Raw genomic sequence first — 23,831 nt, 5'->3', positions numbered from 1 at the left:
CTTAATTCATTTTGAGGGATGTTAAAGAGCCCTTTTTCGGTTTTTGTATGTTTTTTTTTTTTTTTTTTTTTTTTGGTGTTTTGAGACAGGGTCTCACTATGTAGTGAGACTGATCCGGAACTCACCATGTAGCTCAGGCTGGTCTCAAACTCACAGCGATCCTCCTGCCTCAGCCTCCTGAGTGCTGTGATTATAGGTGTGTTTCACCACACCTGGCTGATTTTGTTTTTTTAAGACAGGGTCTTTCTGTGTAATTTAGGTTGGACTTGAACACATTGTGTAGCTGCGGCTGGTCGTCTTTGTAGGGATCTTCCTGCCTCTTCCTGAGTGCTGTTATTGAGGGGTGTGCCCCCACACCCAGCTTCAGTTATTCGTACAACTATTTTTGGTTGTGATTTGCTTGTGGCCAGAGCCAAGGGGAAGTGTATGCATATGTATATGCATGTACACATAAATAGCACATGTACATACACACATCCATGTATGGTACAGGATTTTCAGTTCACACTCACTTCTGCTATTCAAATTCAAGACTACAAAGTGTATACCTTTGGCGGGGGTACTAGGGATCGAACTCAGGACCTTGCGTTTTTGAGGCCTGGAGCAGAGCCACTGAGCTCCATGGCCTGAATTTTTACATTTCTCTGTAAGATTCTTGTTCTCTAAGATGAAAGTAACTTTTTGTATACACTTCCTTCAAAAATATTGTTCTGTTTTTGCGTTGTCAGAAGCATAGAGCACATACAAGGTGTACCCTTCCTTCTAGCCTATATTTTATCTTAGTTCTGTAGGTCAGTATGTGCCTGCTCACCATGCCTACCTTTACTTTACTGTTTCTGTCTTTGGTATCATTCTATAGTGAATTCTGTAGCAAGTGCTCATGGGAACACTGCCTGAGTTCTGCCTTCTGATGAGTCGCTGCCCCTCACATCCCAGTCTCTGGGTGTCAGGGTTCCCGGGTGTGCAGTAGGCTGTTATACAATACTGTACAAATTATTTCCTATTCATAAAACTTTTGTTTTGTTATACTAGGGATGGAACTTCAGGGACTTTCAAAAAGCATTGTGTCACTGAACTACATCTCTAGCCTTTGTTTGAATTTTTGAGACAGGATCTTGCTTGCTGTGTTGTCTGTACTGATCCTAAACATGAAATCCTCCTGCTTTAGCCTCTGAAGTGCCTGGGTTTGCACATATTCACCACCCTTATTCATTTATTTATTTATTTATCCATCCATCTATCCATCCATCCATCCATCCATGTGCCAGGGATCAAACTCAGGACCTTGGATTTGAGAGGCAGGTGTGGTGCCACTGAGCTAAATCTTGGTCCACCTTTAGTGTTTTTTTTGGCGGGGGGGTACCAGGGATCGAACTCGGGTCCTTGTGCTTGTGAGGCAGGTGGCAGAAGCACTGAGCTAAATCTCTGGCAACCTTTAGTTATTTTTAAGGATACAGTTGACTGGGTACAGTGGTACACAGCTAGAGTGTGAGCCACTCTAGAAGCTGAAGCACGATGATTGCCACACTTGAGGCCAGCCTGGACAACTTAGTGCGAGCCTGACTCAGATAAAGGGCTGCTGATATAGTCCAGTGCACCATTTGCCTGATACTGGTTCAATCCCCTGTCCCAGAGCAAGGATGAAATTCACTACAATAAGTCACAGTGTTTTCAACTATTACTGCTTCCTGTTTTTAAAGCTATCACCCAGTCTTCTCAAAAGGGCCAGATAGATAGTAAATAAGTATTTGGGGTTTTGTAGGTTGTCTGTAGACTCTGTTCCTTCTGGGTGTTTATCATCTCTTCCTTAGTTTTTTTCTCTTCCCCTTTCTCCCACCATTCCCCCCACTTTTTTATTTTTATTTTTATTTTTTTTTGGGTGGTGATGGTTTTTTGAGACAGAGTCTGCTATGCAGTTCAGGCTGACCTTGAACTCACTACATAAACCAGGCTCGTGTTGCACTTGGGTGATGCTCCTGCCTCAGCCTCCCAAGTGCTGGGATTATAGATGTGTGCCACCATGCCCAGCTTTAAACTGTACTTAAGTTTAAGAGCCTTAGCATAGATTTGGTCCATGTGCCTAGTTCACTTGGTCCTGATCTGAAGCCATCAAGCCACCTACTTACTAATTGGGTTGTAGATTTTGGTTTTGAATTTTTCTTTTCCTCTCCTCTTTCTCTTCTTCCTCCAGTTTACCTTTTTCAGCTTTTCTCATAGATGTCTTTTGATTGTTCCACGTTGGATATTATTGGTGGTTGTTTTTAATTTGAAACTGTTTGCAGAGTGCAGCCATTGGTGGGTTGTGATTAAAGTTCTGCTTTCCTGCTTCTCTTGAATAGAAGGACACAGTGGCACTGGGCCATTGTTTTCCTGCATGGCCACGGTGACTGGGGGAGGAGCTGTGGCTCAGAGGGGCTACACTCCAGGACTGGGGAACTCCCTGCCAGCAGCACATTCGCAGTGGTATTTGTGGTGTGTGCAGCTCTGAGGGAAGCAGTTGCTATCATCACTTGGATTTTCATCAGTTGTGTCGAATTATGTGACCTTTACAACTAACTCGACACTGCCCGGCTGCTGCATTCTGTGTGCCCCCGTTACTGTTCTCTCAGTGGATGATGGAATGTTTCCATTCAACTAAATTTTTAATTTACACATTGATGACTTTTAATGTTTCTTATCCTTTGAACAAGTAAAAGACAAAAAGATCTTTCTGTTTTGGTTGGGTTTTTTTCCTGATACCAGTGGAACCCAGGACCTTGGGCTTAGCAGGTAGGCATGGTGCCACTGAGCTACATCCACAGCCCAAGGATCTTTAATATCCATGAGGAGGAAATTAAAATGTTTACTTTTATCATTGTACAAATTATCTTTATTGAACCTAGGTTCTTACACATGCACTTTATTTCTGGGCCCCCCTCTTTTCCCCCTTAAATGTTGAGACAGGTCCTTGCTGAGTTGCCCAGACTTACCTAGAGCTTGCAGTCCCCCTGTCTCAGCCTTCCAAGGAGCTGTGATTATCAATATGGACCACCACACCCAGAATAATTATCTTAATGTAAAACATTAATAGCCAGGCGTGGTGGTGCATGCTTCACCCACCTAGACCTGCTACTTGGAAGTCTGAGGCAGAAGGGTCACAAATTTAAGGACAGCCTGGGTAGCTTAGTGAGACCCTGGGTCAGAATAAAAAATTTAAAAAGGCCTGGGAATGTAGCTTAGAGTAAAGGCTCTGAGTTCAATCCCCAGTACTACTAAAAATAAAAGTTAATAGCTTGCAAACTGCTCTGTTTTACAGAAGAGGTGAGGAAACGCCTTCATGGTGGTATCTTGGCTCACGAATGCTTTGATTTACAATTTCATTCACAAACAGAAGCATTTGACAAAATTTTGCTTCTATTTGCAAACTCTATACCAGATGACAAACATAACTATGGCTTTTTTTTTTTTTTTTTTTTTTTTTTTTTTGGTACTGGGGATTGAACTCAGGTCCTTGGACTTGTGAGGCAGGTGGTGGAACCACTGAGCTAAATCCCCGGCCCTAACTGTAGCCATTTTTTTCCCCCCTCAGTTTTGGGGATCTAACTCAGGACCTTACACGTACTGGGTAGGTGCAGTGCCATGAGCTAAATTCCTAGGCCATTTTCTTTTTCTTTTTTTTTTTCTGGTACCTGGGATTGGTCTCAAGATCTTGTTCTTGTCAGGCAGGCGCGGCACCACTGAGCTATATCCCCAGCCTGGTCTGTGGCTGTCTTTCCCAAAATCATGGAACGAATTAAGTTTGTGAACCAAGTTACCACTGTACTTTGAAACTTTTCCTTCCATTTAAGTTCTAGAAGCCAGGTACACTGGTTTGCACCTGTAGTCTCACTTAGCAACATAGCAAGATCTCATCTCATTGAAAAACAAAACTTGACATGGTGGCCCACGCCTGTAATCCTACCACTTTAAGACACTGAAGCAGGAGGATTGAAGGTTCAGGGCCAGCCTGGGCAACTTAGAGAACCTGTCTCAAAATGTAAAATGAGGGCCAGGGGTTTAACTCAGTGATTGTGCTGCCTGCTTCACAAGCTCAAGGTTCTGAGTTCGATCCCTGGTACAAAAAGACAAAAAAATAAAATGATAACAGTTTTATAAAGTAATAATTCAGAAAGGGCTGGAGTCTAGCTCAGTGGGAAACCTCTGTGTTTAGAACTCAGTGCTTAGTGGTAGCTGTCTACATAACACAGGTGAAGTTCCATTTCTTCTCTAATGCTTCCATCCACTTATGCACATCCTTACAGTAGCACAGGGAAAGGTGACTGTAGGGCAGGTGGAAGCAGAGGTCCAGGGTCACCTGGGTGGCATCTCAGAAGAGGTTAGATTTCATTGTAACTTAAAAGAGAGTTATTTTTTTCCAAGATTTATTATGAGGAATTAAGACATTCAGCAGGGTCCTAATTCCTGCTGCTTGGATTCTGAATGTGAACATTTTATCACCCTTGATTTTTCTGCCTATTTGAGATTCCTCGACTGATTCCATGTACAGGGAACAGAAGGTAAAACTTTTTCTAAGGACCATGACCTTTAACCTGTATCTTTAACTAGATTTAAGTAGTCACTTCCTGGGTGAAGCCTTGTTATAGTGTAAACGACAGTTGTGGTCCTCCTTTGCCAGAGTCCCATATTCATGCTCTTTATTTATTTGGCATTATAATTATTTGAATAACCATGTTTGCTGACATGATACTATACAAACATGTTTTAAAGTGTGCGGTATCAAATAATTTTATTTTGCCTTTTTTTTCTCTCTGCAGATAAGGAACAACAAGAAAACTGCCATCTTAGTTAAAGAAGTAAACCCTAAAAAGAAACTTTTCTTAGTTTATCGACCAAATACTGGGAAGCAGCTCAAATTAGAAATTTATGCTGATCTCAAAAAGAAGTATAAGAAGGTATTTTTATTTCTATTTTTTTGGTGTTTTGAGACAGAGTCTCACTGTGTTGTTCCGGCCAACCTTGAACTCGCTTTTGGAGTTCAGGCTAGAACTTGGCGTGATCTTCCTGCTTCGGCCTCCCTAGTGCTGGGATTGCAGGCGTGTGACAGCACACCCTGCCAAGAAGGTATTTTCTTATTTGTACATTACACCACTTACAAATACTTGATTTGTGATATTGAAACAGCCTGGCACAATGACATGTATTTGTACTCCCAGCTACTTGGGAGGCTAAGGCATTTGAGCCCAGCCTGGTCAACTTAATGAGACTGTCTAAAGATAAAAAAATGATAGTTAAAGATAAACCCTAAAAAGAAACTTTTCTTAGTTTATCGACCAAATACTGGGAAGCAGCTCAAATTAGAAATTTATGCTGATCTCAAAAAGAAGTATAAGAAGGTATTTTTATTTCTATTTTTTTGGTGTTTTGAGACAGAGTCTCACTGTGTTGTTCCGGCCAACCTTGAACTCGCTTTTGGAGTTCAGGCTAGAACTTGGCGTGATCTTCCTGCTTCGGCCTCCCTAGTGCTGGGATTGCAGGCGTGTGACAGCACACCCTGCCAAGAAGGTATTTTCTTATTTGTACATTACACCACTTACAAATACTTGATTTGTGATATTGAAACAGCCTGGCACAATGACATGTATTTGTACTCCCAGCTACTTGGGAGGCTAAGGCATTTGAGCCCAGCCTGGTCAACTTAATGAGACTGTCTAAAGATAAAAAAATGAAAATAATTGAAGTTACAGCTTAGTGGTAGAGTACACAAGGTCATGGATTCAGTCATCAGTGCAGCCAAAATACGTGTGTGTGTGTGTGTGTGTGTGTGTGTGTGTGTGTGTGTGTGAAGAGAGAGAGAGAGAGAGAGAGAGAGAGGAAGAGGAGAGAGAGAAAAGGAGAGATGTGGTTAGAAACTATGATGAATGCATAAATGTTTAAAAACATTACAGTAGCCAGGCGTGGTGCCGCACGCCTGTAAAATCCCAGCACTTGGGAGGCTGAGGCAGGAGGATCGCTGTGAGTTCAAGACCAGCCTGGGCTACATACATAGTGAGTTCCAGTTCAGTCTTAACTACATAGTGAGACCCTGTCTCAAAAAAAGATACCTTTCAGAACAGTGTCAAGCTTGGTTATAAGAATGTCCTAGACTTACTGTTACCAACCATTAAGAAACTTAAGTAAGAGAATGATTTGAATCACTGTATGTGTGGCCTTTAGTGCACATTGTACAATAGTTAGAACTTTTAGATAAAGGGACGACGTGTGAGCCTGAAATTCCTTCCCACTTGGGTTTTATTGTGTATGTGCCACAATGTTTGTATCTTCAGTGATTTGTAGAAAATAATAATAGCTAGTTTCCTAATATTATCTGTAGTTTGTATTCTTAATAGTTCCTTAAATTACTTTTCCTAGCTATTCTCATTTGAAAACAATTACAATTCACCAAGACATTTGAAAAACTCAGTCTAAGGAGGAAAGAGCAGAACTTTTCGCATGGCATTTGAATGGAGCTGGGAGTGAGTGGGGTTTTTGAAATAGAGAAGATGTTAAGTTGGTATCTCTGGACTGATTTATTTAAAGCAGCACTGTTTCAATGCAATTTTGTTTTATTTTCACAGGTAGTCTCAGATGATGCCCTTGTGCACTGGTTAGACCAGTATAATTCATCTGCAGATACTTGTACTCATGCTTATTGGTTAGTATTTCCCTGTTTCTTGCCTAGTTTTCCAGAGTACAGTCAGGATGCGTGTGCACCTACAGTCTTTTCTGATAGGTCCTTGTGAGTAAAGCAAACAAGCCTGCTGGTCCCCCTTGCTCTTTTCTGATGCTTTTTTCCTTCCGGCCAGCCCTTGTCTGGAGGTATGGTCTTAACTGTCCTTCTTGGTTCTAGGAGTTACTTTTTCTGTCTTCATCTTCTTATACTCTTTCTTTGTTTCATCCATCCTCTTTCTTTTTTATCCTGGGTCCTTTTTTTTTTTTTTAATTGTACTGGGGATTGAACTCGGGTCCTTGTCCTTATGAGGCAGGTGGTGGAACTGAGCTAAATCCCCAGCCCCCTTCTTTCTTTTTTATAAAAGCCTTGCAGGTATCCCAGATCTTGGGACAGAAATTAGGAGACTGAGTGGCTGCCCAATACAGGAATACTTGTTGTTCCATTCTGGAGTTAATCCTATTGTGGTCGTCAGCTCAGCCCCTCAGGGATTGTCTTAGACTTGTAGTACTCTTTAGAGCTTAAATCTCTAATATTTTTTAACCTATCAAATAATTAATGCTCTTGCATTGTCTGGGCCACTATGTGAAAAAGAACAATGAGTTTTAGTTCAGAGTTTGTTGACTAACATAGGTAGCTAAATTTTGATGTGAACAATATTTTGTTTTCATTTTGAATACAAATTAATGCTATTAGAAGTTAAAACAGCTGGGTGTGGTGGTGCACACCTATAATCCTGGCATTCAGGAGGCTGTCAGGAGGATTTCCAGGAGTTTGAGGACAGTCTGAACTACACAGCAAGACTCTGTCTCCGAAGACAAAATAAAAAGTTAAAATTTAGGAGGAGTCTTTTAAGATAAAACATTTTCAAAGTTAACATCTGAACGTCCTCTGAAGTATTTGCTTTGTGTCACAACACAAAGTGTGTCATATGCATGCAGTTACATGAATATATATGTTCCTCTTGATGCTGACCATAAAGAGATTTGGTGAATAATAAAAATAATTGTGACCATAAAAGACTGGTTCATCTCCTTTTTTTCCTCAGTTCTCCTTAAGTCTACCTGTAATTTTTCTCTTTTTTTTTCGGTCACTGAGCTCTTTCCCACTAATCTGATTTAGAACAATGTTACTGTAGTTTAATAATACAGGTTGATTTTAGACGCTGACATTACTACAGTAAAATCATGGATATTAAATGCCTAGATTTTTCCATTTGAAACCTGTGGACCTTGGGAACCTTTAGCAGAGGCGCATGTGTGTAGGTGAACATAAGAGCTTTTCTTGCTGTCTTTCCTAGGCGTGGCAATTGCAAAAAAGCAAGCTTGGGATTAGTCTGTGAGATCGGTCTTCGCTGCCGCACGTATTACGTCTTATGTGGCTCAGTCCTGAGTGTGTGGACAAAAGTAGAGGGTGTGCTTGCCTCTGTCAGTGGCACGAACGTGAAAATGCAGATAGTTCGGCTAAGGACAGAAGATGGACAGCGGATTGTAGGTGAGTCTGAGTTTTGTTGTGCTTAATTTATGAGGAAAAATCACGTGTGCACTTTGACTTTGGTTCTGACCTCTTAGTGTCTCCTATCTGCTCAGCAGTGGGGTGCGGAACTCCCTTTATGTGTCCTGTGGGGTGAAGCAGGCGTTGCCTGTGCAGGGATGTTGTGATTTGGCTGTAGTGGTCATGGGTTGTCCCTGTGGTGCTGCACCATGTCCTGTGCTGCACGGCCAGCCTGGACCTCGGCTCAGCCCCTGAGCCAGCTTGAGGCTGTGGAGCACAAAGGGTACGCCAAGAGCCTTGAGCAGCAGCCCTCCTCAGTCCCAGGAGTGGGCTTTTGTTTTTATGATTTTTGGCTCTTATGTATTTTTAGTTGCAAGGTCCTGAATTCGATCCCCGGTACAGGTGGCGGGGGTGTTGCACCAGATATTTAGCTCAGGGGTGCCGCCACCTGCCTGGCAAGCACAGGATCCTGAGTTCCATCCCCAGTACCCCAAAAAGAAAAATGAAGAGGTTTCATGTGAAAGTCTGGATTTCCAGCATATTCTAAAAAGCTGCTCTGGAGCGTCACATTCACATGCCTTACAGTAGAGCGGACACCCCCTTCACTGGGCCTGTATGCCCCAGTGTGCTCCTCTCTGTACGCACTGCGAAGCTGTCTGATTGGGTGAGCACTGAAGTTGGCAGCTCCTGTGTGGGAGTCATTTTGTGCACGTGTACTTGGTGAAGGAGGCTGTGTCTGTGCTTTGTGGAGCTGGAAAGGATGGTAGGTAGAAGAGAACTGCGAGACCCTTCCATAAGAAGAGGTACGCTAGTCACACTCGTGCGCTGCGGTGTTGGTGGGGAAACTGCTGAGGAACCAGGTTGCATCTTCACGCCCCATTGCAGTTACTCAGTACTCGTTAAATTTTTGTGTGAAGTTCTTGTTTGTTAAACTTAAAATTACCTCATTTGGAAACTGCTGTGAAGTTGTAAGGTTCAGTATGGTTTCTACTAGACGCAGCTTTATAAGTTCTTGTTGCTAATTACAGGCTTGATCATTCCGGCAAATTGTGTGTCTCCTCTCGTAAATCTCCTGTCAACGTCAGACCAGTCTCAGCAGCTTGCGGTCCAGCAGAAACAGCTGTGGCAGCAGCATCACCCACAGAGCATCGCCAACTTGAGCAACACCTGAAGGACAGACAGGTTTCAGCACGGGTGTGTCTGAGATGCTGTGGGAGCGTATCATTTGCATAAAAATCAGGGACAGTTTCCAAAGAATTATATATTTTTTCGGTTGTGCTCTTTAGTTAATTTTTTGGGGAATAAGGACAAACCTGGAATAGGTAGCAAAACTGAAAATCAGCAGTGCCGATGGTAGTATATGTGTCTTTCCTTTCGCCTCCCTGGGGCTTCCTGTACGCTTCTATTTGGGTGAGCAGAGGGGGATACACGCACACACGCGCGTATGTGTGTGTATGTGTATGTGCGCGTGTGCGTCGGTCTGTGTGTTAAAGGCTACAAACCACATTTGGTTTAAAATGCTTGGAACTTCCCAAACTGGCTTTACTTTTCTGTTATACAGTGCTCAGGGTTAATGCAGTACATTCATGTCATTGCTGGGGGAGCGATCCCCAGATGCATGTCTTGAGTCTATAAATATAGAAAATATATATTGATTTGTTTTTTCCAGCTTAAAGAATAGGTTTACTAAAGCATGAAATGAAGACTGCATATCATGCATCCAGGTTCTTTTGTAGTTTTTGTTCTGACAGTGCATGTCTTTGAAAGCATGCGTAAACAAGGTTAACACAGAAGCCAAGTATTGGAGAGAAGATTTGTAGTTGTACAGCATTGGTTATTGCATTTTTATAGTGTTTATACCTGGGTATTGCTTCCAGCCCTGCAGACCCTTCCCCTCTCTCTTCCCCACCCCAGGATTCTGTCATGGTAACGAGTACATACTGTTTTGTAATAAAACTCTTCAATGTTAATTTTAATGTATTAATAGTATTCCCAAAGTGTGCTGCAAAAATGGCTATAAGCCTGTTTTTCTTAAAAGTTACATTTTCCTTAACTTAAAGATAGTTTTAGAAGTACAGTTGGCTTCCATCTTACAAACACTCTGGTTTTACTTCATTTCATTATCTGAAGTTTTTGTCTCACAAACAGAAAACCGTACTTGAGTTGTAAACTAGAAATGAGGAAACACTTGAGGCTTCTGCTGTATGTTTTTTTGTTGTTATTGTTGTTGTTACCCAGTAACTTGAATATTGTTTCATGTGTTGTAAGACATTGTAGAGTTTACCTAAAGCTGTTAAAAATGGTAATGTACAAATGTGAATAGACACTTATCTATAACATGGGTAAGTTTTGTTTCGCCTATAATAGATGTTTATAAAAACAAGTGAGGGACATTTGGTCTTTTTTTTTTTCTTTGCTTGCACAGGTTGCACTATTAAAATTGAGATTGTATAAACCTGGTCAAAAACTGCAAGGTACCAAAAGCTTGTAGGTGTTAAATAAAAAGTTGTCATCCTAACGAAGTGGACTCGTGCTTAGGCCCTACTGGGGGACTTCAGTGGTAGCCTGGAGGGGACTCTGCAGGACTTGGTGGGGCCTCAGGTTCCAAGGAGCCATAGAGTCTGGCTTAAAACCTGCTCCTAAATTCTGAGGTGGTGTTGAGGAAGGGTAAAATGATAGACTTCTGACTGTTTTTCAGCTTGAATTGTTCCCTTTGTAACTTTTTAAACTTCTCAAAGAATTAGGGAAGATGTCTATTAAGGGATAGAAACCTGATCCAAATTTAGGTTTTTGATCCTTTTGTGTTTGTTTCACCCTGACTTTGGTGAAGTTTATTGTGTTTTCTTTGGATTTATTTTTTTCTTAGTGCCTAACAGAACAAGTTGAGAATAGTTTCTGTTCCTGAGCATGTTTTGCCCAGTGGATGCAGCTGTTATGTCCAGTCCAGTCAGTGAATCTCAGGCAGTGATCCTTAACATCTCCCAGCGTCCCTCGTCAGGACCACTAACTAGCTCCCGCTACAGCCAGAGCCTCCCAGTTAATGCTTGTGTGGAAACGTGTCCTGCCAGTGACCTTTCATCATGTTAAGGTGAAGCCGAACTGGCAAGGGAGTCATGGAAAGCTGCTCCTGGTGAGACCCAGTGGTGGGGTCAGCACAGATCCTCCTAGGCCGTTGGCCCAGCTCCCCTTCCTGTGTGTGAAGGGTCTCTGTCTAGCAGGCTCTGGTTCCCTCAGCCCAGGCCACACTGTCATGTTTGCACTTAGTATGAAGGGGCTAAGTGTGCGGTCTTTGTAGGAATGAGGTGCCTGAGAGCCCTTTCAAAGCAGACTTTGAAAAGGTGAGCAGTGTGATGGGCAGCAGCTGGGGGCCGCATGCCTACACCCAAGGTGGTGCGTGTGTGGTGCCCAGGGCCAGGGCCTGCCCCTCCAGAGCAAATAACCCACGTCTGCATTGTGCCCCTGTGAAAGTCAGCAAGTCTGCGTTAGCCGCCGGGGCAGCCCCAGCACAGGGGCCACTTCGTGAGAAGCCCGGTTCTTGACAGCTGCCAGCTTGTGTGGAACAGGTCCATCCTCTGCAGGATCTAGATGCCACCGCTCCACTCAGAGGCCTTCTTAGCTTAGCAGGAGTCCACGCAACCTCTGCTATGCCTTTCCTCCCTCTTTAGCAATATGGCTCTGAGCCTGCACATTTGGTTGTAAATTATGCTTGTTTTCAGGGTGTACGGTGCTGATTGTCCTGAAAACCACTTGTGAGTCCAGAGCTGCTCAGACATCCCACTGGCCATTAGTGTCCCCTCACCAGCAGCCTCCCTCCATAAAAGTGTTGAAGTGTTTCTTTAAACACAGTTTGATCAAAAGTAGGTAGGCTAAGCAGTTTTTTCTTTTGGCTACTAAATTGTGCTACACTCTTTGGTATCTTCTCTCCACTGTGTATACGAATTAGCAAGAACCTGCATCCAAAGCACTATAGTAGGCTGTGTTTGTATATGTGTATGTGTGTGTGTATATATCTATCTTATCTATCTATATATATATATATATATTTATATTTATTCTGGGTTAATTAGTACTTCACGAGTCATTTTGAGTTGCAACAAAAACTCTTTTTAGTTTTAGTTTGCTCTGTCTGCAGAGGCAAAAGTTATAGCTGACCAAACTCTTTGGGGTTATATTTTTGGCCTTAGCCCGTGGAACATTCACTTGTCAGTCTCCATGTGATGCTCTTCGAAGGACTTCTGACAGCAGGAGAAAGAAGATAGCAGGACTCTGTCCTGTTGTGTAGTCACAGCATTGTATACCGTCCTTCTACTTCCCAGTTTAGCATGGAAAAAAAGTCAGGAGATTAGGGATTATTTCTGTGTCTCAGTTTAGGAAAGCAGGGGCAGAAGTTTCCTTTCCGTCCTCTTCTTAGTAAGTTATTAAAAATCAGGGCCTTAATCCAGTTACTTTCACTTTAAAAATGTCCATGAGTGGTACTGGGCAGCTCTGAGAAGGGTGCTGGGGAAGCCGCTGCTGCACAGAGACCCGGATGCCCCCGCAGCACAGTGGACTGTCCCTCCCTGGGCCTGTGGCCTCTCTGGCTCCCAGCACACGTGTGTATACGCCCATGTGCTCAGAGGTCGCAGGCATTCCATGTCGGCTGCAGCGGGAACACAGTCCATTCGCAGAAGAGCACCTCACTTGAGGCCAGTTGTCAGAAGTGTGGTGTGTTTTCATTGAGTAAACCACGCGTAGATACCTGCAGCTCAAACTAGCTAGCAACTTTCCTGCGTTATGTTGGTGAAATCTGGAACCTACTTTCTAATTGTATGCTGTACTTATATATATGTACATTAATAATGTATATAGAGAAATGTAAGTTCTTTTGAATTCTGAATGTAAATATTTCTTGTAAATTGGGACCCCTCCCACTTATTTGTCCCTTTTCCCTTACTCCTATTTATTCTTCTCTTAACATCCATATGGGGTGTTTCACTACTTTTTGTTTTCCTGCTTATGAAAGTATGGAAACTTAGTTGAGTTTGTTCTGAGCTCTCAGTTTCACATCTTTGCTGTACAGTTCCTGTCTGTTCAACATGCTTGATTATGCGCTGCATTTTTATCACAGTCTCGTCTGTGTGCGAGATGTCGTATTGAAGGAGTGCACTGGAGTGCCTGTCTGTGACTGGTGGGGATGTTCAGTGCATTATGTTGTTCTCTGGAAGCCGCAGTGAGTCCGACATTTTCTTTCCCTTTTGTTGGGCCTCCCAAGACTTCATTAAGCTCCTGTAACTTCTTCAGTGCGTTAGGGATCAAACTTACCTCTTTAGGAAACCTGACTTGCTCCTTCCCTTGCAGTTTTTCAGGCCTGCACCAAATCTCAGGTTGGATTTTCCAATAAGCGTGTCATTGTGCAGATTAGAAACTTTGAATCACTTTTCACAGCCCGCTGCTGCAAATGCCTCAAGAAGTTGAGCCTGTACCTTTAACTCACATATAACAATCACAAGTTTATTTTGCAGCAGATGCAGGTAATTAGTCTGCTTTGGCTGTAACTTGTTAAGGATATTTATAGCAGATTCCCAGTCGGTGACAGACAGGTGACATTGGAGAAGGTGTATGCTGTAGGCCACTCTTAGCACCAGGCTGGCTCTGCTGGAGGTTGTTGTGGGCACTTAGTGCTGAGGACCGGCCCTGGGTCCCCTGAGCCCCACCCTCCTCCCTGTGCTGAGAAGTCTTGGCAGAACCAGCCAGGAAGCAGATTGAGTCAGAAAGTGGCCTTCTGAGTTGTTAGCAGTAGGGAATGGTGGCAACACCCAGGAGGAAAGCATCGGTTTGTTGTTTGTAGCTTTGGCACCTTTAAGAAAATCTCTCTCTATAATTTTCCCAGAATGACTTGTGAGCATTTCTTGGGCCTTTGATTCATGAACTAGTTCTGTTCATTATCATTCAAACTGGGACACTTGGTGAAACTTTCAAAGTGACCTGCCTTCGGGTAAGTCTCAGGAACTCCATTTGCCATGACCCAGGGCCGGTCACAGTTTCTCAGCAACAACCCCTCTCGGCCCAGCATTGGTATTTGCAGCAGCGGTGGTGAGGACAGTGACACTGAGGTGTCCTGTGCATGCAGTCAAGCAAGGGAGGAAGCCTGGGTGAGTGGTTTAGGCTGAAGGACAGTCTGCAGGTCCCTCGGGGTCTGGCCCTCCACCCAGACCCCATCCCAGTGCACACCGAGGGCCTTCCAGGCTGTAGCAGTGTTTGGCACTGAAGAGATTAGAGAAGCTTCAGCCTTCCCCTGCCTTCCTACTTCTGGGGCAGAGAGTGCTTTTTTTGTATGTAGCACATTGCAGTCACCACAATCAGGAAAGAGCATCCTGTTCATGGTTTATACTAAATTTGCAAACTACTGATATTATTTTTCAACAACCACTTGTATCTACCATCAACCATCAGAGGTGGGAAGAGGTACACTGTATCTCTGCAATAAAACTTTTGCCAGGTTCTACCTCCTCGAGCAAAGGCTGTTTTCTACGTAGGTGTAGACCTTCCTCCCCAACTAACCTGACGTGGTGCGTCTCGACAGCATCCTGTGGAACCCAAAGACCATCCCAAGCAGAATGGACGCAGACTCTCGGGGTTTTGTTCCCTGCTCTTCAGCCTCCCCCTTACATCGCCGCTCTGTCGGGAGTATCCTCTGTGTCCTCTGCCGCACTGCTGCCTTCCTCCTCTTCTGAGCAGCGTGAGCGCCCGCCTTTTTGATACGGAACTTTCCTCCAGTACTGGTCTCATGCAATAACAGCGCGGGCTGCATCCATCAAGGTTCATTCTTGCAAGGAAAAACCATCACCCATGAAGCGTAACAAATTCTGTATTTAGGCTTTCGTTGTGGTTTTCATTTTGTTTTTGTTTGGGGTCTTTTTGGTTTTGTTTTTGTAAAATTCTTAAATAAATTAAAGAAAATGAATCTGCTTTTCTCTGTGTGTGCTTTTGGTGCGGGTTTGTTGCCCCTGTTGGCCTGTGTCGTTTCCACCTCGCCTCTTTCCACTGGGGGGGGACATGTGTTTTTATGCTGCCCTTGTGTTTATAGTGAGTTTATAGAGGACAGTGAATATGCTTGCCTAGTTGGTGCTGCCCCGCTGGCTATGGTTCTGTCACCTTCATGGCCACCAAGCAGAGGTCTGCCGTGAGTGCTGAGCCCAGTGGGAAATGGAGCCAGCAGCAATCCCAGCAGTTGCCTGGCACCTTCAAGCGAGTCTGCTCGTCTGTGCAGCCCTTGCTCTTCCCCTGGTTTGCAGAGCGACTTCCTTTGCTTGTGTGCTCTGAAAGCTCTTTCAGTTTCTGGATTTGATGGAGTTGGTGCCATATCATTCACTTATTCTGTAAGTGTTCAGTAAGCAACCGTAGTATGTCTGGCATTGGGCCCCAAGCGGTCCCAGTAGGGGTTATTCATGGGCAGTGGGTACAGTGAGCAAAGGAGACAGTAAGATTCTAGCAGTGGCCAGTTGTGGTTGTGGTTGTGGTAATGCACACCTGTAATCACAGTCTTCTGGGAGGCCGGTGCAGGACGATCACTAGTTTTAGCCCAGTGTAGGCAGTTTAGACTCTATCTTGAATAAAGGGATGGGGCAGGGGATACAGGTCAGTGTGAAAGCCATGGATTCAGTCCCCAATATGGGGAAGGGGGTCCAGTGTCCCAGGAATTGGGAGGAAAACCCCCACAAGGCCCTGGCGAGGGTCCCTGTAAGGAGGAGGCAGATCACCGAGTGGCCACCAGAAGGCCATGTGCTAAGGGCTTGCAGGTCCTTGGCACACGGGCTGAGGCTTCTTGGTACATGAATGAGGGTTGGCTCAGAAGCTGCCTCCTGCCACTAGCTGGAAACCTGGAGAACTGGGACCAGTGGACAGAGCACAGAAGTTGAGTGGCTTGCAACAGCGGCAGGAGATGTGTGCATGTTTTCGGGGAGGCTGTGGCTCCAGTCCTGGTGTGCCCAGAGGGTAAGTCCGTCACCCCTGTTCACGGGTCTGGGAGACTGTGGAGCTGGCGCCTGCTTCCGGCTACATCAGGGGTGGGGTTGGAGCAGTAAGGGCAGCCCCCATCGACAAAGTTCTAGCACTTCTTCTGATTTTGGTTTTTTGAGACAGGGTCTCTATGTAGTTCACACTGGCTGTGAACTGTCAGCAATCCTCCTGCTTCAGCCTCCAGAGAGTTGGGGTTTGGTGTGTTTAGAATAGGGCGCATCTGAGAATTTCTCTTTGGTGTTTGAAGTGCTGGAGAGAACATTACTTAATTATATCTTAAAATGTTTAGGGAGTTAAATGTGTAGATGTTAGTATTTTTGGGAATTTAATTTGTCATATACATGAGATAACAGCATTAACTGAAGATAGAAGGGAATCTTTTAAATTTTAACAAAAAGTCAAGTTGAGTGTGAAGACTGAAAGGAAACAGATTTTAAACTATATAACCAGCTGGATGTGGCAGCACATGCCTATAGTACCAGCACTTGGAAGGCTGAGATGAGAGGGTCTCTCATCAGATGAGTGAGTTCATGAGCAGCCCGAACTTCAGCAAGACCCTCTCTCAAAAACAAAAACAAAACAAAGAACAAGTGTAATTTGAATAAGAAGCAAGTTTGAGGCCAACCTGTACTACAACGTGAGACTGAACAAAACAAAATGAAAAGAAACGAGGGACCAAAGTTTATGGCCTCCATCATTCTCATTGAGTTTTTCTGCTATGTACCCAGTTGGCTTTGACCTTGTTCCCTTCATTCTCGTTCTTGTTTGTATTTTTTTGAGACTGGATCTCAGTAGTCCAGGCTGGTGCTGAACCTGGAGCGGTCCTCCTACCTCGGCCTCCCAGGTGCTGGGGTGGCTTGCGCCACCATGCCCACAGACCTTGTTCCCTCCATTGTCTCTCAGCCCCAAGCCAAGATCCCTCTCCCTGTGGCTGCCCCGGTCAGAACACTGTTGGCATCTGGTGGTAGTGGTGGTGGTCCTGGGCACTGAGGAGTGTGGAACAGCGCCATGAGCGGAGCCCCAGGTGACAACTGTTAGGCTGACGACAGACGGCACCCGCCCGCCGAGGTCTCCCTGTGAGAACTGCTGCTGTAGGCAGATGAGTCAGGAGCAGGAGGAAGCGCGTCAGCGGTGTGCACAAGCATGTTGACAGAGGACGAGTCCTGGGAACAAAGGGCACCACCCTACATGCAGAGGCACAAGTGTTAGCAGGCGGTGGCTGGGAGTGTGTGGTGCCATTTCTAAGTATGAATATTTATCAGCTAGTCATTTGGGAGCATGATGTAAAGGAGCCATCTGCGGAGGCCTTTATGGAGAGAGAAGCTAAAAGAAATGTGCAAAAGGCTTATTTTTAGAGTCCCATTCCTTGGGAGTTGGCTTCGTCCTCGGAAAGCTGCCCACTCTGGTGTCAAGTGCGGTACTGGCTTAGGCGGCAGGTGCCACGCTTTGGTTCCAGGTCTTCGTGGCGACTCGAGTTTCCACTGAGTGTCACGCAGAGGTGACGGCTGGGGGATCCAAAGTGTTGGGATGCTCAGCTCGGTCCTCCTGCTGGTCTCTGTGCGTGTGGCCTGTGACAGGGACGGTGGGCAGAGTGACACCATGAAACTGTTCTTCCTGCCCGCCCCTAGCCCCTTTCCTCGCTGCTGTTCTCTCCGCCTTTGTGTGAGCCCTGCATTCCCGGACAGGTCCAGCCCAGAATAGTTTATTCATTGCGGGGCGGCGGGGCCTGGTGGTGCACACTGTGGTCCCTGCTGCTCAGGAGGCAGAGCAGGCATCTGCAAGCTTGAGGCCAGCCTGGGCCACCTAGCTAGACTGTGAGAAGACAAAAAAAAGGGCAAACATGGTCCTCGGGTTAGATCCTATTTCCTACATTTTTGAAAGACTTTGCAATCTGAAAATGGTTTTTGCATTTTAATGGGGGTCATTTGTGACAGGGCTGCCCTGTGTAGACCCGGCTGGCCTCAAATTCATGGCAGTCCTGCCTCAGCCTCCCAAGTGCTGGGATTACAGGTGTGCACCACCACTCCTTGGTGGCTTTTAACATTTTTACATGGTTTTGTAACATGAAAAATATGTGAAATTCAAATTTCAGCATCGTCATAAAGATGCTTTGGAACACAGCTGTGTCCTGTTCGGAAGTGCCTCTGGGCATCTCGTGCTGCACCGGGAGAGCAGTGTGGTTGTTCAGACTCTGGGCCTCACAGAGTAGCTGCCTCCAGGTCTGCGGAGCACAGCTGGAAGTGTAAGAATTGGAGAGACCACCTCTGTTGTGAGCACAGTACCTGCAGTCCCGCTGCCTGGGAGGGTGGGCTGGGCCTGGAAGATGCAGTGCAGCTGCATGTAGCTCAGTGCCTCAAAGCTGGCTGTGCAGCCTGAGGCCCTGGGTTCCACCCCCAGCGCGGAATCAAGTTTCCAGTTGACACTGTGGTGCAGTGGGTACAGCCTATGTATGTTTAGAGAGTTTAAGCCCTGGGGTCAGTCCCAGCATGCAGCACACAAGCTCAAGCCATGGCTATAGCCCAGGATTTGGGAGCCTGAGGCATGAGGATTGGCAAGAGCTCAGGCCAGCTGAGAGCCTGTCTCAGAAGAACAAAAGCTCAGGCTTACGTAAGGTGTTTACGTAGGGTGTCCCATCCCACAGACAAAAACCACTGGGGACTCACAGCTAGTCTTGACCCTTCATGGGTACCTGAGGCACCACATGGATGGCTCTGGCCACCTACTCAAGAAAAGTTTTTTTCTTTTTTTAGTACCAGGGATTGAACTCGGGTCCTTGCGCTTGTGAGGCAGGCAGTTGAACCACTGAGCTAAATCCCCATCCCTACCTACTTAGTTTGGTTTAAATCAGCTCCAAACTTTTGGGTCACATGCTCTGTTAAAAAGGCAGAACCAGGCGTAGTGGTGCACGCTTACATTTCAGCACTCAGGAGGTTGAGGCAGGAGGATCACTGAGTTTGAGTTGGAGCCCAGCCTGGGTTCCATAGTGAATTGAAGACCACCCTGCATTAGAGGGAGACTGTGTCTGAGAAAAAGAAAAAACAGAAGCAGCCTGTGACTCAGTGTCAGTGGCCTTGCCTAGCAGGCACAAGCCCCTGGGTACTATGGGAGGAAACAAAACAGATTTTGGAGCCAACTCCCAAATTGCAGCGGGAATGTGTTAGAGTGCTGTTTTAATGGCAGATACTTCAGGAAATTGACCCAGGGAGGAATGGTGTGGGCTCAGTTTCAGAGGTTTCAATGCATGATCGGTGACCCTTGTTTTGGGCCTACAGCAAGCAGCACATCCTGGCTGCCAATCCCAGCCACTCAGGAGGCTGAAGCAGGAGGATCACTGATTTCAAAGCCAGCCTGGGCTACATAGTGAGACACTGTCTCAAACAAAACAGAAAAACAAAACCCTATTTGTTTAAAACATGCCTACTTAAAAAATAATAAAAAGGTATTTCCTTGAATATATTCATTGTGAATGGAACCTCTGGTAATGCTGCTTCCTCATCTGTGGAGTTTTAGACACAGAGGGCAGGAGAAAAGGAAACACGAGGTCCTTTCTGCAGCTCCTGAGACCTGCAAATGACTGTGTCATGTGAGGGTCTCAAGCTGAGAGCCCTGTGTTGGGATGATGAGTTCTCAGGAGAGCAGGATGACAGGTGGGGCCCAACCCTGCACCCACAGTCTGGGAGGTGGGATCCTCCTGCCCCAGCCTCCCAGAGCACTGGGATTACAGTGCCACCACCTTGTCTGGCTTGCCCTCCTTTTAGTGTATTGATAACAATACTCTTTAAAGGAAGTTTTGTAGCCAAGCATGGCAGTGCACATCTATAATCCCAGCACTCAGGAGGCTGAGGCAGGAGGATTGTGAGTTCTGCCCCAGCCTGGACAACTTATCAGTTTGGAACCTGTCTCAAAATAAGGAATGATACAGACAAGATTAGGTGCAGTAGCAGGAATTAATGAGGCTTCATAGAGAAAGCAGTTAAGAGAGGCTTTTTAGAGAGAGGGTTTTTGAGCTGGGCTTTGATGGGTGAGTGGAATACATGGGCACGTTGGCATGCAGAAGGCTCAGATGTCGGGGGAAGAAAAGGACCAAGACCATACTCCAGTCACAGTGTGAGGTAGGTGAACCAAGGGGTCCAGGGCGCGGCATCCTCTGGCTGCCAGGCAAGCGTGTAGCGCTATTCTGAGGACTGCCTTTCCCTCACACCCGGTACAGGGCCCCACAAGACAGACTTGATTAAGGGGGATGGCACAGGTCTACTCTAGGTTCAGACCAGGCATCGCCAAAGTCCAACACCTTTCCTAGTCCAAACCACCCATCAAGAGGCCTAGATGTGAGCTTCACCAAGGACAACTGTGGGAAGCCCACGAGTAACAGCTGCCAAAAACTGAAGTCTTCTCCTGCTCAGGAGTGAAACAGGCTGCCTGTTCTCCCACTTTTGTTTGAGACAGGGTCTCGATTGTAGTTCAGTCTGGCCTTGAACTAGGTAGCCCAGGTAGGTCTTCAATTCTTATCAATCCTCCTGCCTCAGCCTCCAGAGTGCTGGGATTATAGGCATGTACCACTATGCCCATCTCACATCACTTTTTGGTTTTTTTTTTTTTTTTTTTTTTTTTTTTTTTTTGGTTTTAATGTAGTCCAAACTAGCCTCGAACTAGTGATCCTCCTGCTTCAGCCTCCTGAATGCTGGGATTATAGTCACGCATCACTATACCTGGCTTTATATTTTATAGGGTCATGCTAAATCACTAAATTGCCAGGCTGGATTCAAATTTGAGGTCCTCTTGCCTTAGCCTTCTCAAGTGCTGGGATCGCAGATGCGTGTCACCACTCTTGCCTGCTCCTGTCACTTCTCTTCAACTTCGGTGGTTTTAATTTTTTTTGTTTGTTTGTTTTTTGAGACAGGGTCTCACCATGTAGTTGAGTCTGACCTGGAACTCACTATGTAGCCCAGGCTGGTCTCAAACTCACAGTGATCCTCCTGCGTCAGCCTCCCGAATGCTGGGATTACAGGTGTGTGCTACCACACCTGGCTAACTTTGGTGGTTTTAGGCAGGGCCATTTGGCAGGAAGGAGGGAGAGAGAAGACATTTCTATTTGCAGGTAACTTATTTTGAGACAGTCTCTCACTACACCAAAAACTATAGAACAATATTGAAGTTCTGCTGACTTAATACTGCAGTGAAGTGGCGAGGGACGCACCCAGTGACAGTATCACCAAGGAGCACAGGCCCGCCGGCTCCAGCCCCAGCACCAAAACAACACACAGTTTTCATACGGCCATGCCACGATCCCACTTGCATTTGCAGAAGCAGACAAACTGACCCAGACTTGTGGAAATAAACACAAGGGGCCCAGTGTTGCCAAAGGGAGCCTGTAAAAGGCGCTCACACTTCCCAATTCCAGCGCTCGACACAGGAGTGGTGGCGCAGGGTTGCACTCCCACCCAGCACTCTGGGAGGCTGAGGCAGGAAGATGGCACGTTTGCAAGTTTGAATGCAAGCTGGACAACTTACTGATTTAGTGAGACCTTGGCTCAAAGTAAAACAACAGTAAAAATGGAACTGGTGATGTAGCTTAGTTCAAAGGCCTGGGTTCAATCCCCAGTACTGGGGGGGAAAAAGTAATCCAAATCTCAATAGAGTTCCACAGATGTGTGGATAAACCAAATTGGGTATGTCCACACAATGATTATTCATTCATAAAACATGGAAGACACATGCTACACGTTGAGCAAAACATGAAAATACAAAGTGAAAGAAGGCCCCGGAGAGGCCCCATAGGTGTGATTGTATATGTATGATTCCACTTAACATACATGGGATTCTGCTCACATATGTATGATGCTGTTAACATGCATGACCCTATATGTGTGTGATGTTTACATTTGTTTACCTGAAATATCTGAACTCCACAGAGGCAAAGCAAATGAGCTGGTACCTAAAAGCCAGAGGAAGTGGATGGGGGGGCAGCTACTATGGGGAGTTTCTTTGGGGGTGTTGGAGATGTGGTTTCTTGCATTTTTGATTTGGCTTGTTTTTTGAGACAGGGTCTTGGTGTGTTGCCCAGGCTGTCCTCAAACTCAAGATCCTCCTCTCTTAGCCTCCCTAGTGCTGAGATTACAGGGCTGCACCACCACTCCTGGCCTGAATAGTATACTTTCATAGAGCTAGCTAGGCACAGTGGCACATGCCTCTAATCCCAGCACTGGAGACGCCGAGGCAGGAAGATTGCTGTGAGTTTGACACCAGCCTGAACTACTCAGGAAGATCCTGTCTCTGGGAAAAAAAAGCAAAACAAAGTACAAAAGGGCAAATTTTATACTAACTGAATTACATCTCAAATAGTGATAAAAGGGAGAAAATGTTTGAAGTGATCTTGATGTAAAGGGAGGGACAGGTGATCAAGGTAAAAATTAACAGTGCGGATAGAAACCAGGGGACGGATAGAAACCAGGGGACGTGGGTTGTGGGGCCTGGGGTGGCCACTGAGATCCAGATCTTTGCCCCAGGGAAATGGAGGTGACCTCACTGGCAGGCAGAGTGAGCTAGTGCGCAGGTGCGTATCCTTTGACCCTCCACTTGTGCTTCTAGGCCTGAGCTGTCTTAGGTGACCACATGGTGGCTATAGAAGGCTGAGGCAGGAGGATCACAGAATAACAACTTAGTGTGAGACTCAGTCTCAAAAGTGCTGGGGATGTAGTTTAGTGTGAAGATCCTGGGTTCAGTCCCCAGGACTGACCCCCCCCCGCAAACCCCCCAAAAGCCACCTAGATGAAATTGTGATGTGAATGTTTATAAAACGAACACTTGAATTTTGAAAATGTAATATAAGAATACAGAGTATCTTGATTTCTGCGTATTCCCATAGTGCTGTGGATCTACTGTTAATGAAATATACTATTAAAAATTAATTTCATGTTTCCTGTTGCTTTCGAAGCTGTGGCCACTAAAATTTTTAAAATCATGTATGCGGTTTGCTTTGTTTCTATTGGCCCGTGCACAAGGGGTGGCACTGCTGTCCTCCGGAGAGAAAATGTCATCCCTGGGTCCCAGGGAGCCGTCTTCCCAAGCTGGGGAGGGGATGTAGCTGCAGCCCAGTCCTAAACCGAGAGGAGGCCTGGGCGGGTGTCCATTCCTTCTTGGTTGGAGAGATTGACGCCTTTGTCACCACATCCAGGGAAGATGTCTGAAATGTGACTAATTAAAAAAAAAAAAAAAACCTGCAAGCCACGGCGATTAAAAAAACGCCAGAAGAGGGTGGGCGTTTTATGTAATGTGACGAGCATCCCTCCAGGCAGAACTCCAAAAGGTAGTGACTGGGGAGGTCGCGCCCCGAATTCCAGATACGCGTGGCCATCGAGTTTCTGGGGCCCCACAGCGCAGGCAAGCCCGGGGGAGCGGAAACTTCGCCAAGTTCCCCCGCGCAGCCCGGCGCCTAGGCCGGTGCGCGGCCGAGCGGCTCCCGCGCCAGGAGGTGGAGGGGAGGCCTCCCGCTCTCACCAGTCTGCGAGGAGTCTCGGGTCCTCAAGGGGTTAAAAACCACTTCATCCCGGCGGAGACACGAAATGTATTCGAAATCAATGTCAAGAACTGGTTATTCTAATTCTGGGGCACTGCCAGACCGGGGCATCTGGAATGATCTACGTGCTTTAAAAAA

The 23,831-nt window shown here is 45.8% G+C and overlaps 1 protein-coding gene across 9 annotated transcripts in view; it reads left to right on the top strand.

The window, feature by feature from the left end:
* The window catches only part of Sbno1 (strawberry notch homolog 1), an 87,553-nt gene that overhangs the window by 59,533 nt on the left and 4,189 nt on the right, over positions 1–23,831 (top strand). For 8 of the 9 annotated variants that reach the window (XM_033762468.1, XM_010604320.3, XM_010604323.3 and 5 more), the window contains 4 exons: positions 4,794–4,931; positions 6,594–6,670; positions 7,986–8,179; positions 9,208–14,809. In XM_033762468.1, the coding sequence (XP_033618359.1) occupies positions 4,794–4,931; positions 6,594–6,670; positions 7,986–8,179; positions 9,208–9,350 (552 nt within the window). In that variant the 3' untranslated portion in view covers positions 9,351–14,809. Of the gene's footprint in view, positions 1–4,793; positions 4,932–6,593; positions 6,671–7,985; positions 8,180–9,207; positions 14,810–23,831 lie in introns of those variants that run through there. The other variant, XM_033762467.1, reaches the window with a different exon arrangement.

Source organism: Fukomys damarensis, unplaced genomic scaffold, assembly GCF_012274545.1.
Source record: "Fukomys damarensis isolate Sample0158 unplaced genomic scaffold, DMR_v1.0_HiC HiC_scaffold_12, whole genome shotgun sequence".
In the NCBI taxonomy this organism is placed as follows: domain Eukaryota; kingdom Metazoa; phylum Chordata; class Mammalia; order Rodentia; family Bathyergidae; genus Fukomys; species Fukomys damarensis.
The sequence above is the reverse complement of the archived record's forward strand: the minus strand, read 5'-3'. Positions and strand labels throughout refer to the sequence as shown.